This window comes from Pseudophryne corroboree, chromosome 8 (genome assembly GCF_028390025.1).
Source record: "Pseudophryne corroboree isolate aPseCor3 chromosome 8, aPseCor3.hap2, whole genome shotgun sequence".
Classification (NCBI taxonomy): Eukaryota; Metazoa; Chordata; class Amphibia; order Anura; family Myobatrachidae; genus Pseudophryne; species Pseudophryne corroboree.
The window spans coordinates 200,608,970-200,625,890 of NC_086451.1; the positions used below are offsets into that span (position 1 = coordinate 200,608,970).

A 16,921-nucleotide genomic window follows, 5' to 3' on the forward strand; every position below is an offset into this window, starting at 1 on the left:
GCTTGCGCAACATGTTCCGTGTCAATGGATGACAGGGCCACGGCTTCAGGGTAACGTGTCGTAAAGTCCACCAGTGTTAAGATGTACTTCTTGCCCGTGTGACTGGGAATAGCTAATGGTCCAACTAGGTCTATGGCAACACGGGCAAAGGGCTCCCATATAATAGGTGCAGAAAAGCTTTCTGTTGGGGCTTTCCCAGTCTCTGACAGGTATCACAGGTGTCCCGATACTGCTTAACGTCTCTAGAAATCCGTGGCCAGAAGAAATTCCGCAACAGTCGGGCCAATGTTTTCCGGGTGCAAAAATGGCCAGCTGCAGGGATGTCGTGGGCAACAGCTAGTAATTGTGCTCTGTATTGTGTAGGTACCACCAACTGTTTAGTAGGCATGACTGCTTCCTGTCCGGGCCGAGGGACGACCACTCGGTACAGTAATTCCTCTTCCCACACTATCTTACTTCCATCAGCTGTTTCCAACCCCAGTTCGGCTGCGCTCCTCAATTTGCTCAGGGAGGGGTCAGTCCGTTGGGCCTGTCGGAACTCACTCCGGTCCACCTCCCCCAAGTCTACCTCTAAAGTACTGGACAATGAACTAGAGTCACTCACCATTGTCTGGGTAGGCTGGTTCTGGTCCATATCTGTAGCCTGGGTCACCTCTCTTCGTGTTTGGCTTCTGGTTACCACCTGGACGAAGTGTGTCACTAGTCCTTGTCCCAGATCATTCCCGAGGATTACCTTGGCTGGTAGCTCCTTGAGTACTCCGACTTCCACGATTCCTTGGTCAGCTCCCCAGTCCAGATGTATCTTGGCAACAGGGATATCGGTCTGTTGTCCCCCGGCAGTGGCAATTCACACATACTGTCCAGGTATCACCTGGGAGGCAGGAATCAGGTCTGGCTCAATCAATGTGATAGAGGCCCCAGAGTCTCGTAGGCCCTGTACCTGCTGGTTCTCCACTATCACAGTCTGTAGGTGCCTTCGCATATTCCAGGGAGTAGCCTTCTCATCTCCCAGAACCAAGTCTACAATATACACCCCACCCATCATCCCATCCATATCTGACTGGACGACCTCCTCACCATAATCTTCTGTGGGGTAACGTACCACAGAGACTGGAGCCGGTCTAGCCCCAGGGAATGGCACTCTTGTGCGTGGACTGTCCCTAAGCAAGTGCCCTGGTTGATTGCAGCGATAACACTTCCGAGGTTCTGGGTTAGCCACTCTGAATCTGGGTGGCTGATAAGTGATGTTTTTGATAGGGCCTCCTTTATTATTATCTTTGACTTGCGGTTCTTTGGCAGAGAGCTTCTCCACTCGTGGGGTACTTGTACTGCCTGCTGCACTGAAGATTCTCCATTGCAGACGATTGGCTTTATATTCATCAGCCCATTCTGCAGCTTGTTCAGGTGTACTGGGCTTCCTGTCTGCGACCCACTCCCGTACCTCTGGTGCCATCTTAATCATTAGCTGTTCTACCACAATTAAGTTGACAATCTGCTCCACAGTGGAGGCCGGTCTTCCTTCAAGCCATTTCCCACAGGCTTGCCGTAGCTGACTAGCAAACTCTTGGTAGGAATCAGTTCCACCTTTATTCAGTGTCCTGAATTTGAGACGATAAGATTCTGCAGTTATCTGGAACTTAGCAAGCAATGCTTTCTTTATAAAGGCATAGACTCCACATTCCTGGGGGGTTAGGGCCCGATAGGCTTCCAGAGCCCTGCCAGTGAGACTTGGCCCCAAGAACTTTGGCCAGTCAGCTGGCTCTATTCCATGCACCCACATGAGATTTTCAAAGATCTGGAGGTGAGTGTCAATGTCTGTTTAATTTTCCCGAAATGTGGGAACATCCTTAAATCCCAAGCGTCGCTTCTCTTGTTCAAAACTTCGGGGGGACTCCGGAATTCCACTGCCAGCAGGAATTTGTACTCCTAGTATAGCTTGGATCACTCCAGCTCTCTCCTGTGGGGTCGCACCTTCGCCTAGCGCCCCCAGCAAGCTCTGCAGTATGGCAGGAGTGGCATCGGTCAACTCTGGTAACTTATTGGATGAATTACTACCACTGCCTGTTGGTCCCTCTTCATCATGACTCAGGTGGTCAGGATCCTCTGGGTGCCCCCGATCCCACTCCAACATACCAGAGTTTCCCTGGTCTCAGTCCCATCATAAGTAATTCCCTTCATCCTGCAAAATCCTTGTAGGTGAGGTTTCCGAGCTGTACGGTAAAACTTCTCCTGCTCTCTCATTGCATTCTCCCCTTGACTGCTGGCCACAACTGCTGGCTGACTCTCCATGCTGATACTTTGTGTATTAGCTCCCTGGAAATTCTCTCCCTGGAAACACTACAGGAACTGTGTGATATCCCACTGCTGCCGCCAAATGTGAGGATACCGGGTGACCTGGGTATCCTGGGGTTCAGGGATCACACTGTGGAGCCGGTTATAATGAAAATCAAAGTGATCTTTATTCAGGGAGACCCAGAAATCCAGTGAACAGCAAGCAGGGTTATACTAATAATGTCCACTCAGAGTTCAGCAAAGTCCTTACCAGCTGCTGTATATCTCCTCCAGGCCTGGGCAGTAATGACAGCTGTAGCAGGGCACACAGTGGCTGGTCACTGATGACACTGAGAGGGGACGACACCCCAACCTCCAGTGAGTCTAGCTGTGCACCATCACCTCCACACACACACAGTCTCCTTCTCCCAGTCACTTCCTCCATCCCACAATTCTCCCTTGCTGGTTCCTTCTCTTTCCTCCTTTCTGATTGGTGGATCATGCTGTCAGTCTCTCCAGAGGGGAAGGAGGAGGGCTTTTCTAAAAGGAACACTCCCCTGCTGTCTGCTTCTGGGATACTTACTGTGTGTGACTTCTGCAGACTGAGGGCTTCCATTTAAGACCTCAGAACTTGGGCCATAGGATTAACTCTTTCCTTTTTAACATGAAAGCAAGTCCTAGACATCCCTTTCCCTGGTCTCCTCACACACTGCAGGCACCAACCTACAAACTGAGCTCCAGTGCATGGAGGTGGGATATAGAGGAGGTGGTGCAGTGCATCCTGGGAACAGTCAAAGCTTTAGCCTGTTGGTGCCTCGGATCAAGATCCAGCTCTACACCCAGATGTTATTCCCTGTGGAATACCAGTGTACCCCGCTGCAGAAATTTTGGATAAATGCTCTTTTGTACTAATGCAATTAGAATGCTCTTTCCAAATATAAAGAAGAGCCTTATTATAAAGAAAAGGAGATCATAGTTAATAAACGTATGTAATAGTATGAGATTTTGTTGAGAGAAAAGGAAAAAAGTTCATAAGAGATCTACAAGATTAAAGCGCTGACAGATTGAGAAGTTACATATTAAGAATAATCATAAGTGGAAATCAAGATTGCACACCCAATGTATATAAGGTGCTATTGGGAGATCTTATTGTAGATGAGCTTTGCACCAAAAAATTATACTGACCATAGATCTACACAAGATCATTCCCATTCTTAGAGAGACTACAATTTAGGGAATTCATACACCTTACCACATTGGAAAGCAGTGAACTATGCTAATCGTGGAAGGAGATTTAACAGACACACTATGCATACTGCACATGAAGAATCCCCAGGACAGAGCCATTTTTAGGAAAAGAACATTTCAAATATAATTAAAAAGAACTACAGACTCCTCTTTACAAATCCTGTATTCAGCATTCACCCAGACAATATGCCCTCCATTGTTTTCAAAAAAGCTGAAAATCTTAAAAATAAATTAACTACTAGCTTTTAGAGGGACACATAGTTCTGGGTGTAAATTTGAACAAAGGACCTTGATAGATCTAAAAGTTGTTGAATTTTTACTACCTGTACGTTTGTGTTAAATAAGGCCAAATCAGTTCCGTCCTCAGTATAAAAAAAATGAGTGTATAATTGAGTAATGTATTAACTGTAACAGACAATATGTTATTTTTTTGTTGAGATGTCCCTGTCAATTATATTACGTTGGACACACAACTTGTCCACTAAAATTGAGATTTATGGATCACAGGTGGAACATACTCAACAAACAAATCAGTGTTCCTCATCACTTTTTAGATTGTCATGCTGGAGACTATGTGCAGAGCCGGCCCTAAGCAATATGATGCCCTAGGCAAGATTTTGGCTGGTGCCCCCTAGCACCACCGCTGGTTCCGCCTCTGACCTTGCACCTCTTTCCCAGCACCATCACCCCTCACCCATAGCAGTCCTTATTTTGGTGTTTGTACCCCCTATATTTTAAATAGGAACAGTTTGCACATTTGGCTCACAGCCCAAAAGGGGTGTGTTTTTGCTGGCAAGGGGCACGGCCACACAATAGTAACCCCAATTCCAATTACGCCACACAGTACTGCAACTTTATTCACATTTGATCATGCGATAGTGTCCATAATTTATATTAAATCCCACAGTAGTATCACTTTACCTTATAAACGTTACTCCTCACAGTAGAGCCCCTTATTCACATTACATCACACTGAATTGCTCCTTATTTACATGACACAGTAGTGCCTTTTCTATATGCAACGCCAAATAGTAGCGCACTTTATACACATAATGCCACACATTAGTAATGCATTTATACACATAATTCCACACAGTAATGCCCCTTACACATATGACACACATTATTAATGTCCTTATAAACATAATGCGCCTTACACATTATGACAACCTTTATTAATGCCCTTTTACACATAATGTCCCTTACACATATGCCGCACATTATTAATGCCCTTATACACATAATGACACACATAGTGCACCCTACACATTTGCTGCACATTATTAGTGCCCCTATACACATAATGACACACATACAGTAGTACCGTTACACATTTGCTGCACATTATTAGTGCCCTTATACACATAATGACACACATACAGTAGTACTCTTTTACACATATGCCGCACATTAGTAATGCCCTTATACACATAATGACATGCATAGTGCCCCTTACACATATTCCGAACACTACTGCACAACCAACCAACCCACTCACATGCACACAGCACTCACACTGCCACTAACACTGTGACCTCTTCCTCTGCTTGGATACAGATGTGTCCTCATAAATCTTGCCTCAATGTTAACGTCTGGCACCTTTTTTTAATCAAAATGCATCTTATTTGCATTGCTATGTGGCTAGGATGCACAAGCAGCTTCTACTGATTAAAATGATATGCAGCATACCTATATTATGTGTGCGACTGTGGCTGTTTCTGCATAAGAAATGCTACACACAGAATATAGGCATGCCGCATATTATTTTAATCAGCAGAAGCTGCTGATGCCCTTTGGCATATCAAATGCCCTAGGCAACTGTAGTTTGCCTATACCTATGGCCGGCTCTGACTATGCGGGACTCGAGCTGGTTGGATTGGAACATGTCTCAGTCACCAGCAGAGGAGGGGACTATTTTAGAGTCCTATACAGACAAGAAGCTGTGAGGATTCTGAGGCTACAATCCCTTAAACTGTGGGGTCTCAATGAAACCATAGACTTAGAATTAATTTGAGTATACACATTTTTCAATTCTTTATAGTACTTTCTCTTGTTTTTCGCTTTATGATGCAATAACATCTGCCATTATTTTGGTCTATTGGTAATGACTAATAAAACTACACATTGTCTCTGTTTACGTCTATGTTGAATTTTTTAGCTTAGATTTTAAACTCTAGTTTAGTTTTCAAGCTTTTATTAGTATAATTCACTTTGTCTGCTGAAAGTAGTCTTTTTCTGCGTAATATAATTACCTCTAGATCAGGCATATCCAAACTGCGGCCCTCCAGCTGTTGAGAAACTACACATCCCAGCATGCCCTGACACAGCTTTAGCATTCTCTGACAGCAAAACTGTGTCAGGGCATGCTGGGATATGTAGTTTCACAACAGCTGGAGGGCCGCAGTTTGGACATGCCTGCTCTAGATTATATGCTTTGTAGATTATTATATGTATTATCAACATTCTGTTATACCGGTATTTCATTAGTACCTAGTCTTAGATTGCAATGGTTTAAACTTTTTCTTTGTCAAAAGTGGTCTTCTTTTTCTTGTATAAATATTTTGAATTTTAGCAGTGTCTGTTAAATACGTGGGTGCCCACACCCACATATATTAAATGTAGACAATTTCTCTATATCTCTCTTTATTATTATTATCAGATTGAGTAATATATTTCTTATTAATATAAGAATAATTATTTATAAGAGTATAATCAGACATTCCTCCATCTCAGATATATCTCCATGATCAGACCCATTCTCACCCCTGAGGCAACTAAGAACACTGGTTATCTCCAGATTGGACTACTGTAACCACCTCCTTTCTGGCCTCTTTGACTCCCATCTCTCCCAACTCCAGTCTGTCCTCAAAGCTGCTGCCCGGCTTATCTATCTCTCCAAACATAGTACATCTGCCTCCCCTCTCCTACAAGCCTTACATTTGCTCTTCTACCCCTTCAGAACCCAATTTAAATTTCTCATACTCACTTACAAAACCCTCACCTAATCCTATCCTACTTAAATCTCTGATCTTATCTCCCTTTACACTCCCACCTACACACTTTTCTTTACAAACAACTGACTATAAGACATTGCCTCCCAACTGATTACTTCCTCCCACCTCAGACTATCCACATCTCTACAAAACTTCAAATGGGCTCTCAAAACCCAATTTTTTTTTTTATCAAAGCCATCCAGCTTTCACCCTCACTGCTCCATGATCCTTGGTCACTTTCTCTCCCACCTGTGTCACCCCTCTGTCTGCCCCTCTTTAGATTGTAAGCTCTCACAAGTCGGGCTCTTTTCACTCATGTGCTTTTCCCTACCTTACTTATAACATCATCCCTGTACTGTAGGGAAAAAAATATGTAAGAATTCAGAGGACACAATGCTGGGTGCGTACAAACAACAGCAGCCGATCTGCGGTGTTCGCACCCACACAGCCGTGGGCCCCAAGAATAATTCAAGCTCAAAAAAAGAACACTATTTATATTTAAATACACAGAAAACACTAGAAATTCTTGTAAAAATGTATAATTGTGCTGACCACCCATAAACAATCGTATGCAGCTCCCAGTATAGTAATCTGAAAGAGATTTACAACAAAAATAGATTATATAGTGAAAGAGAGCGCTTAGCAATTGGAAAAATTATTATATATACACACAATATTTAAAAATTAAAACATTCCTTATAAAAGCACCCTTAATATAGTACCAGTATAGCTGGCAAATTGCATCAATTAATAGCAATATATCTTATAACAAATTATTTGTATAGCTGCCAAATTGTACTTAGTCCACCAATATTTTTGTAGGACAATGCCGTGCTCCACCTCTTAGTAAGCCTTGTACTTATTTTCACTAGTGGGCCCAGACAGTCTCTAGATAAAAGATAAATCGTATCCAATCTCCTCTAGACTCAGTTCATAGCAGCAATAGTTGCACACACAGGTGAAAGAACTTGTACTCCAGTATTCACATAGCAAGTGTCCGGGTAATGACTACCTGTTCCAAGTGCAATACAGAGTCCGTAGTTCCGTGTGAGACGTCAGTCGGGCAGCAACATAGTGCAGCAACGAGGGAGAGCGTTGTCCGGTGGTGGGCAGCGTTTCCAAGGTCAAACTGGTATAGAAGTCGGGTGAGGATCCCTACTGTACTGTAGGGCACTGTTTTATACCATGTCCTGCAATGTTCTGTACTGTAGGGCACTGTTTTATACCATGTCCATGTCCTGCAATGTTCTGTACTGTAGGGCACTGTTTTATACCATGTCCATGTCCTGCAATGTTCTGTACTGTAGGGCACTGTTTTATACCATGTCCATGTCCTGCAATGTTCTGTACTGTAGGGCACTGTTTTATACCATGTCCATGTCCTGCAATGTTCTGTACTGTAGGGCACTGTTTTATACCATGTCCATGTCCTGCAATGTTCTGTACTGTAGGGCACTGTTTTATACCATGTCCTGCAATGTTCTGTACTGTAGGGCACTGTTTTATACCATGTCCATGTCCTGCAATGTTCTGTACTGTAGGGCACTGTTTTATACCATGTCCATGTCCTGCAATGTTCTGTACTGTAGGGCACTGTTTTATACCATGTCCATGTCCTGCAATGTTCTGTACTGTAGGGCACTGTTTTATACCATGTCCATGTCCTGCAATGTTCTGTACTGTAGGGCACTGTTTTATACCATGTCCATGTCCTGCAATGTTCTGTACTGTAGGGCACTGTTTTATACCATGTCCATGTCCTGCAATGTTCTGTACGGTAGGGCACTGTTTTATACCATGTCCATGTCCTGCAATGTTCTGTACTGTAGGGCACTGTTTTATACCATGTCCATGTCCTGCAATGTTCTGTACTGTAGGGCACTGTTTTATACCATGTCCATGTCCTGCAATGTTCTGTACTGTAGGGCACTGTTTCATACCATGTCCATGTCCTGCAATGTTCTGTACTGTAGGGCACTGTTTTATACCATGTCCATGTCCTGCAATGTTCTGTACTGTAGGGCACTGTTTTATACCATGTCCATGTTCTGCAATGTTCTGTACTGTAGGGCACTGTTTTATACCATGTCCATGTCCTGCAATGTTCTGTACTGTAGGGCACTGTTTTATACCATGTCCATGTCCTGCAATGTTCTGTACTGTAGGGCACTGTTTTATACCATGTCCATGTCCTGCAATGTACTGTAGTGTAAATCACTTTTCTTGGTCAGTTCATTCTGTTTCCGTTCATGCACTTTGTAAGTCATTGCGGATACCTTGTGGCGTCATAATAAAAAGGTTAATAATAATAATAATAATAATAATAATAATAATGTACAGTAGAGTCCCACATTTTGGCATCCCACTTTTTTATATGGTTTTCTTTTATACGATTTCTATGATCATTTTTCTCAGTGCATGTTCCATTTTTCAGTGGCTTTTCTGGCCTGAACATTAAACAGAAGACGCCAGAGATGGGCTCGATTTTATATTCAGTATATACAGTACCGTATTACAATGGAATCTAAGTGTAGGGGCGATAAAAAGAAGAGCTGTAAGCCTTACTTTACATGACAAGTAAGAAATTATTAAATATAGTGAGCATGATACTTTATGTCTATGACTGAGATAGGAGGTAAGACTTTTGTCTTGTGATTGAAAAAATTTGATGGTCTAATTTTCAGGAATTTTTGCTTTTGGCGGGGTTCTGTGACTGAAATTGCCCTTCTGTATGTTCCTTTACATGACTTTTGAATCCTAATAATGATGTAATAATCAGTTGTTACTGTTTAAAGATACCTTGTCACATTCTCTTATTGTTTTAACAAATTCCTTATTCCCAGTCTGGTTATTTAAAGTCAAGTTATATCTCTGAAGTAGGGCTGCAATCACAAATTGTGTGACAAATTACAAAATAAACCAAATTCCTACAATCCACGTAGTGTAGGAACTAGAAACCTGAACCAGATTTGTCCACAGCAATTTAAAGGAGTACAGTACCAGCATCAAACTGCTGAAATTCAGATTTCGTATGCCCACAATTCCACTTTAGAACTTACTGTAACTGCCTACTGAGGACACATTAACTGGAAAGATAAGACAGCTCAACAGTTACATCTTATGAACAGTCTGGTGATGGAAAGTGAATGTAAATACAGTAGTTGTTAGAACTGGAACAGGACCGAATACTGTATGCAGTAAAAGAAATAAGGATGCTATAGGCTACTGTAGTTGGGAAGACAACATTGCAAAAATAAAGCTACAATAATAAATACTATTGCACAATTTTTATTTATATACAGTTCATCCTTTTAATCATTAATATTTTCTGGAAAAAAAGCAAGTCCCCTTTTTGGTATATTCAGAAAGGGCAAAAATTATATTTAACAATTCATTGTAGGGTGTACAGTACATATGTTTTGATATATAATGGTGTACTATAGGAGGATATACAGAAATACTTCACCATTGAGTACTTACAGACTGAACTCACCGGATTTAAACAAATTCAACCTTTTCAACCTCATATGGATAAACGTTTCCCCTGGCAGTGAGTGGTTTCTGGCAATACTCTTGATTTATACAGTATTACTACTATAGGAATAAGGGGTTAAATCATTTTGAAAAAAACGTGTTCTGCATTGGTGGCAGCCATGTTCGGTTTTCTGTTTGATGCTGCTGTCATCACACAGATAAGCATTTGTGATGTCATTTCTAGATATAATGGGCAATGTGATAAAAGACCTGTAAGGAGGCTTGCAATAATTGCATTTTAAAAATGAAAATATCCATCCATCTTTTCAGCAATGATGCTTACAGCTGGTGCAAAACACAGCTTCCAGGCTGTTAACCGACCAGCCCCGTTCTAGCCACATAACACCCATACTCTACTCCCTTCACTGGCTGCCTGTAAGATGGCGAATCATCTTCAAGATTGGCTTACTGAGTTTCAAAGCACTACATGATCAGGGCCCAAGGTACCTGAAGCAGCTTCTGACTCCATACTGCCCCACTCGATCACTGCGATCTGTAGATGAAGGACTTTTAGCAGTACCTAGAATCTCCCGTAATTCATCTGGGGGTCGAGCTTTTAGTCATGCGGCTCCGACTCTATGGAACTCACTTCCCTGCACAGTGCGAGAGGCCCCAACTATAGAATCCTTCAAAAGTAGACTCAAGACTTTCCTTTTTACTCAAGCATTCCCATAATTGTCCCTTTAGTATCTCCATGCTTCTGTATTTTATGAAAAGCTTTTCTGTACTTCATTATTTTCTGTACTATATTATGCTATGTATCTGTTAAGCGCCTTGAGTCCTATTGGAGAAAGAGCGCTATATAAATAAAATGATTATTATTATTATTAGTCCAGACTCAACTGTGTGATGTCATGACGCCATGTGATCAGGGGAATGGAGACAACATTCGGCACTCACTGCCATACTCACGAGGAACAGACAATGGATATAGGGGGGCAAATGACAAAAGGCATCCACCATGGCTGGAGGTGGTGGTGGTGGGGAAAGATAGTGTTCCCCTAGCTGCCTCCCCAGCCCACAGGCACCTCCAGGCTTGCCCTGTCTCCAAATAATTTTTTCAGGCTGTGTCCCATCTGGGGAAGAGGGGGGTCCAGCACTTAGCACTGCCATAATAAGGGTGCGGGGCCAGAACTCTGCACTGCCGTGTGAAGTCCTGTGACACCATGCTACAGAGGCAGGGGGAAAAAAGTAAGTAAAAGAAGAGAGTGGAGACTAAAATACTTCATAACTAAAGTAAGATGCAGTTCAGTAAGGTATGAGGGAGAGCAAAGAAAGGAATGTGGGTTAGGAATGATAGTGGAGTAAGAGAAAAGAAAGCTAAGTGAGTGAGATATGAAAGAGAAAGAAAGGAAGACAAGAAAGAAATGAGAATAAAGTATAAAGATTAAAGGGAAAGGTAAGGCTTCAAAGAGGGGAGAGAGTAAAGAAAGGGGAAGGAGGATAGGGTATGAAAACATGGAAAGAAAAAATCAAAGAAACGAGAATGAGAATAACATAATTATAAAATACAGAGTATATAATGAGCAAGCGTAACAAGATTAAAGAGCAGTCCACTTTAAGGGCGGGATGTACTACACATTGCATCCTTGATGCGATATATCCCGCTACTTATTGGGTACATACCGGCATTAATCATGCCAGTATGCACCTAGAAATGTGATTAGAATCGCAAAGGACAGCTCTCCCAATAAGAGCTGTCCTTTGCGATCACATGACTTCTGGGTTTATGACCCGGGAGTTAATCTGAGCATGCTCAGTATGACACACACACACCGCAGAGTGCTGATTGGATCCCTCTCAGATGTTAATGTGAAAAGAAGCCCATATGCTTCTTATGGGAAATGCCATGACAAGCATTGCATACCCTCCAACATGACCCATTCCACTAGGTACAAAATGCTCTGTTCCTGGACTTCCTTTCCAGTGGCGGATCCAGAGGTTTGGGCTGCAGCATTGTCTAAAATTCAGGTAGGGGAGTCACACCAACTGCCACCCCAAACTGCTAAACATTGCCTGCCGGGACTTATTGGCAGTTGGTGTGGCTTCCCTATTTGAATTTTGGACTGTGCTGCAGCCCCACCTCTGTAACTGCCACTGGCAAGGAAATCCAGGAACAGAGCATTTTGTACCTAATGGAATGGGTCATGTTGGAGGATATGGCATCGGTGCCGGCAGCCGGAGTGTGACTGTGTGAGTGATGACAGTACAGGCTGCCAGATGCTGCTCCTGCTCCTCTGCCTGTCAATATATAGTACAGCTCTGGCAGGAGGCCTGTACTGTAGTGGAGTTGTATTCAGCATCCCATCAGTCAGGATGCTAGCGGTCATGTGACAGACACCGGAATCTCAACACCTCTCACGAGACCGGTGCCGGATCACTGACTGCCAACATACTGAAGGTATCAGGGTTAGGGCCAGGGTGGGGGTGTGGTTAGGTACTAGGGGGGGGGGGGGGGGGGTTAGGGTTAGACACCAGAGGGAGAAGGATAGCCATATCTGCCACCCACGATGATTAGCCAGAGCGACATCCCCCTTTATAATAGATTCTACTGTTACAGGAAGTGGCAGAGAGAAAGCCTGTACAGCTGTAATTATTCCAAAAATATGTCCCTTACTTTGCCAGGAGCGCTTGGACCCCTAAATACACCCCTGCCTCAGCCAATTTGACTGAACAATCTGGACTCAATCATGGACTGTGATGGTGGAGTTTGGGAAACTCTGCACCAGTGGATAATTACATAACATGTACATTAGGTCTCAGTGAGATTTTGAAGTTATTGGAGACATGCAATTGTACATCTGATTATGCTAAGTCTATAATTACCAAAATTATGATTAACCATGAATTTATATTTCAGACAGATAAGCAGCTTCAATTATTCTTTTTCTTCTTGCAAGTGTACGCATGAAACAAATTAAACTGTAGTTTAAGCCTAACGTAACTGTGTGATTTCTGCCTTGCTCCACTACAGTCTGACTTCGGGCCTAATTCATGTTTGTACACAATGGCAATGTTCACATAACTGAAAACGGGTGTAGTATGATATGCCGGTGGTCGGGCTCCCGGCGACCAGCATACCGGCGCCGGAATCCCGACCGCCGGCATACCGACAGCTGGGCGAGCGCAAATGAGCCCCATGCGGGCATGGTGGCGCGCTACGCGTGCCACGCTATCTATTCTCCCTCCAGGGGGGTCGTGGACCCCCGAGAGGGAGAAAAGATGTCGGTATGCCGGCGGTCGGGATTCCGGCACCGGTATGGTGGTTGCCGGGAGCCCAGCCGCCAGCAACCTGAAGACCACCCCTGAGAACATATCGGTCAACTGTGCACTGCGCACTCACCAGAATATCTTTGCGATACCGCTCGCAGTGAGAATTTAAATGTGCAGTGATTAACAAAAAGGGGCCATTTGGGGCAGGTAATGGGGAGTGGCGGCAAAAAAGCAGGCGTGTCATGGCCATTCTTGGGGCATGTATGTAGAGAAACATTCAGCTGCGATCATGTATGTAGAGAAACCTGGCGCCAGCATTGCTACTGCCACGGCCAGTCTGCGTGACCACAGACTTACTCGGGGAGTCGATGTTCTTCGGTAATGCGTCAATGCTGTGTATGTGTGCACAGTTGCTGAGGACTTTGCGATGGCTCCGGTGGGTGTCTCTATTCTTTTTTGGGCAGCAGCTTCACTTGCAATGATTATTAAGTCCGTATGCTAAAAAATCGCAGCTGTGCAGGCTTGTGCATACAACATGAATCAGGCCCCTTGTTACAAGGGTGAACTAATTTTTTCATGAAATATATCTAACAAATCTGAATTTATTACCATAGTTATAGCTGCATTTTTCTTTATTACAGCTCAATTTACTACTGCAATAGAATGCACCATAGCAAGCTAAGATAAATACATCTAGGGGGGTAATTCAGATTTGAACGCAGCAGCAAATTTGTTAGTAGTTGGGCAAAACCATGTGGGACAGATATAACATGTGCAGAGAGAGTTAGATTTGGGTGGGTTATATTGTTTCTGTGCAGGGTAAATACTGGCTGCTTTATTTTTACACTGCAATTTAGATTTCAGATTGAACACACCCCACCCAAATCTAATTCTCTCTGCCCATGTTATATCTGCCCCCCCTTGCAGTGCACATGGGGGCTAATTCAGACCTGATTGGTGCTATGCGTGTTTGCACAGCAGCTATCAGGCCTGAACTGCGCCAGCGCCGCAGTGCGCCGGCGCATGCCAGATAGCCGATGGCTGTTTTTAGCTAGCGATCGCCTCTGCCTGAGGGGGCGGGACGGCGGTGTTAAGCCGCCGTTTAAGGGGCGCGGTCCGGCTAATGCAGGCATGGCCGGACTGTGCCGCTGCGTGATGTCACACGCAGCCGCTGCGATCCGGGCAGCGACGAGTAGCTCCTGGCCAGCGTGCAGGAGCTACTCCTGAAGTACTTCTGCAATGGGGCTGGACTGACATGCAGGGCGGGTTAGCCCTGTGCTGGGCGTCCCCCTGCATGTCAGTGTGCCTGATCGTAGGTGTGCTAAATTTAGCACATTTACGATCAGGTCTGAATCACCCCCATAGTTTTGCCCAAATGCTAACAAATTTGCTGCTGCGATCAGATCTGAATTAGGCCCTATGTCTGTTTCCCTATACTTGGGCAGATGCTTTTTTAGCCTTTTATTACATTTATAATATGTTGGATTTTAAATAATATATTGTATACTTTTACCTCTGGAATGGTTACAAGGAAGAATGTTCACATCATCTGCATTATAATTACAGTATAAAGATGACAGTGGCTGACATAGTTCTTGTCTCTTTAGCAGCAATCATTGGATTTTCCTGGACAACAGAGCCATCAGTGACACCCATAACCATTGCCGTGTAAATTGGCACTCACAGTTTCTAAACTGCAATAGCTTCTGAACTGCAATTTGTTTACTCTGCAATTTTAACCAATCATCATATGTACATTTCAAAATAGCTTTTTTTTTTAAATATAATATTCATATACAGTAGTATACCATCTGATGCAGGAAGACATTTTCACAGTCTATCAACAAAAAAAAAAAATACCTTAAGGTTTTAATTTAATAAAGCTAGCTGAGTTATCTGCGTCTCCAAACCTAGAACACAGAACGTGCCACCGGCATAGCATTACCTAAGCAAGGATTTCCAAATCTTTCCCACTCGTTGCAGACTTATGTCGATTGGAAGCTATCCAGATCAGGATGCATGTGTCCAATCATCTGTACTCTAGTAAAAGGTTATAATACAGGAGAGTGTTCACTGGCAGGCTTTGAGTCCCGATACATATGGTGATTCTTGAGGTCTACAGATGCACTCTTGCTGCAAGGGCATAAATGTGTCCATGAAATCTGGAGCAGGGAGCCCTGAGAGGATCAGCAGAGACTTGTTCCATATTGTAAAGGTAGGACAAACAGGCAAGATGAATGAGATATCATAGGTGTGCAGGTGAAGGGAGTTAGCTGGATCATAGAAAGAGAGTGTATTATTGTCATAGTCTAAAAGGACACCCAATCGTTTCAACTGCGGATGAACGTCCAACAGAACTTCCTTATTATTGTGCCTAACAAGAAAATTGCTATTACATCGGGAGAAAACCCACGAGGAGGTGTTCTTGCCAATCCATTCATTCTTTGGAGCAGACTTATAAGCAATTCCAATAGCATACCTGAGGAGACAGAAAACTATAGTAATCATTCCATAGGAAGACATAAACAAGTCATTAACAAGTCTATCAAGTTTACAATGGTCTTAAATCTTAGAGTAATTTCTTGTTTACCCAAGCCATGATACAACATTTACTAAATCAGTTCATCCTATAGGATTGTTATTTTATATTTTCATTGCCAGTGGGCATGGTAAATAACTACTCTGGATACAGTTCCAGCCAAACAAGGCGCTGAGCTGCTATATCCTAGGCATCAAAAATCTGTCTTAAAAATGTTAATGCAAACGCAGAAAAAAAGTCTTAAAAGATAAAGCAATTAAAACCACATAATGGTATATATTGTTTATTATTATTATTACTACTATCTTCATCTTCAAGATTGATTATCTGAAGGATGGGCGGCAAGGGACCTTTCTTGGCAGTACAGTAAGTGCTGTAACTAGACATAGAATATGGCCCCATAGTAGACAAGTTGTAGTAGAAAAATAAACTCTCTTTGTGGGACACTCTTCTGTTGTGAAAACTTCACTTTTACTCAAGAGCAACTAAAAACTTAACCCACGCCTATTTTATAACCCCCCCCCTTTTTTTTTCTACTTTCTGTACCCCCAACCAATTTCGTTTTTTATTTTGTTTTTTTTTGCTAAAAATTAGTAAAAATACTGATGTTAAAAAACTTGACCTACAAACACTAAACAAAACATGTTCATGTCTACAGTATGTCAAATACATCTATGTAACATAATTATTTGTGACATCAATAAATCCAAGTAGCAAGTTCAAATAACAAGCCTTATATATCGGTTACCTCCTTGCTATTCCTACCATCCAAGAATGGCAATGAAGATATATATACGGCTTGATATTTGAACTTGCTACCTGGATCTATTGATACAACAAATAAATGTTACGTGGCTTTATTTGGCATGTACATGTACAGTATACTGTATGTGCTTTGTTTAGTGTTTGTGGGTCAAGATTTTAGCTACTATTGACTAAAAGTTATGTTTTTAACTACAGAAGAGTGTTCCCACAAAGAGAGGTTTTTTTTCTGTCCCTTTGTTGCTAATTTCCAACTCTATGGAGCACCACCAGGAGATAAAATATCTGTACTCCATATGGAGGGTCATCTAACCATAGGGTTAATAAGATTTTACTTACCGGTAAATCTATTTCTCGTAGT

The 16,921-nt window shown here is 42.8% G+C and overlaps 1 protein-coding gene across 2 annotated transcripts in view; it reads right to left on the reverse strand.

Moving 5' to 3' along the window:
• Positions 1–9,797: 9,797 nt before the first annotated feature.
• MID2 (midline 2) overlaps positions 9,798–16,921 on the reverse strand; it is a 907,753-nt gene continuing 900,629 nt past the window's right edge. For both annotated transcript variants that reach the window (XM_063937060.1, XM_063937059.1), the window contains exon 10: positions 9,798–15,738. In XM_063937060.1, the coding sequence (XP_063793130.1) occupies positions 15,330–15,738 (409 nt within the window). In that variant the 3' untranslated portion in view covers positions 9,798–15,329. The remainder of the gene's footprint in view (positions 15,739–16,921) is intronic.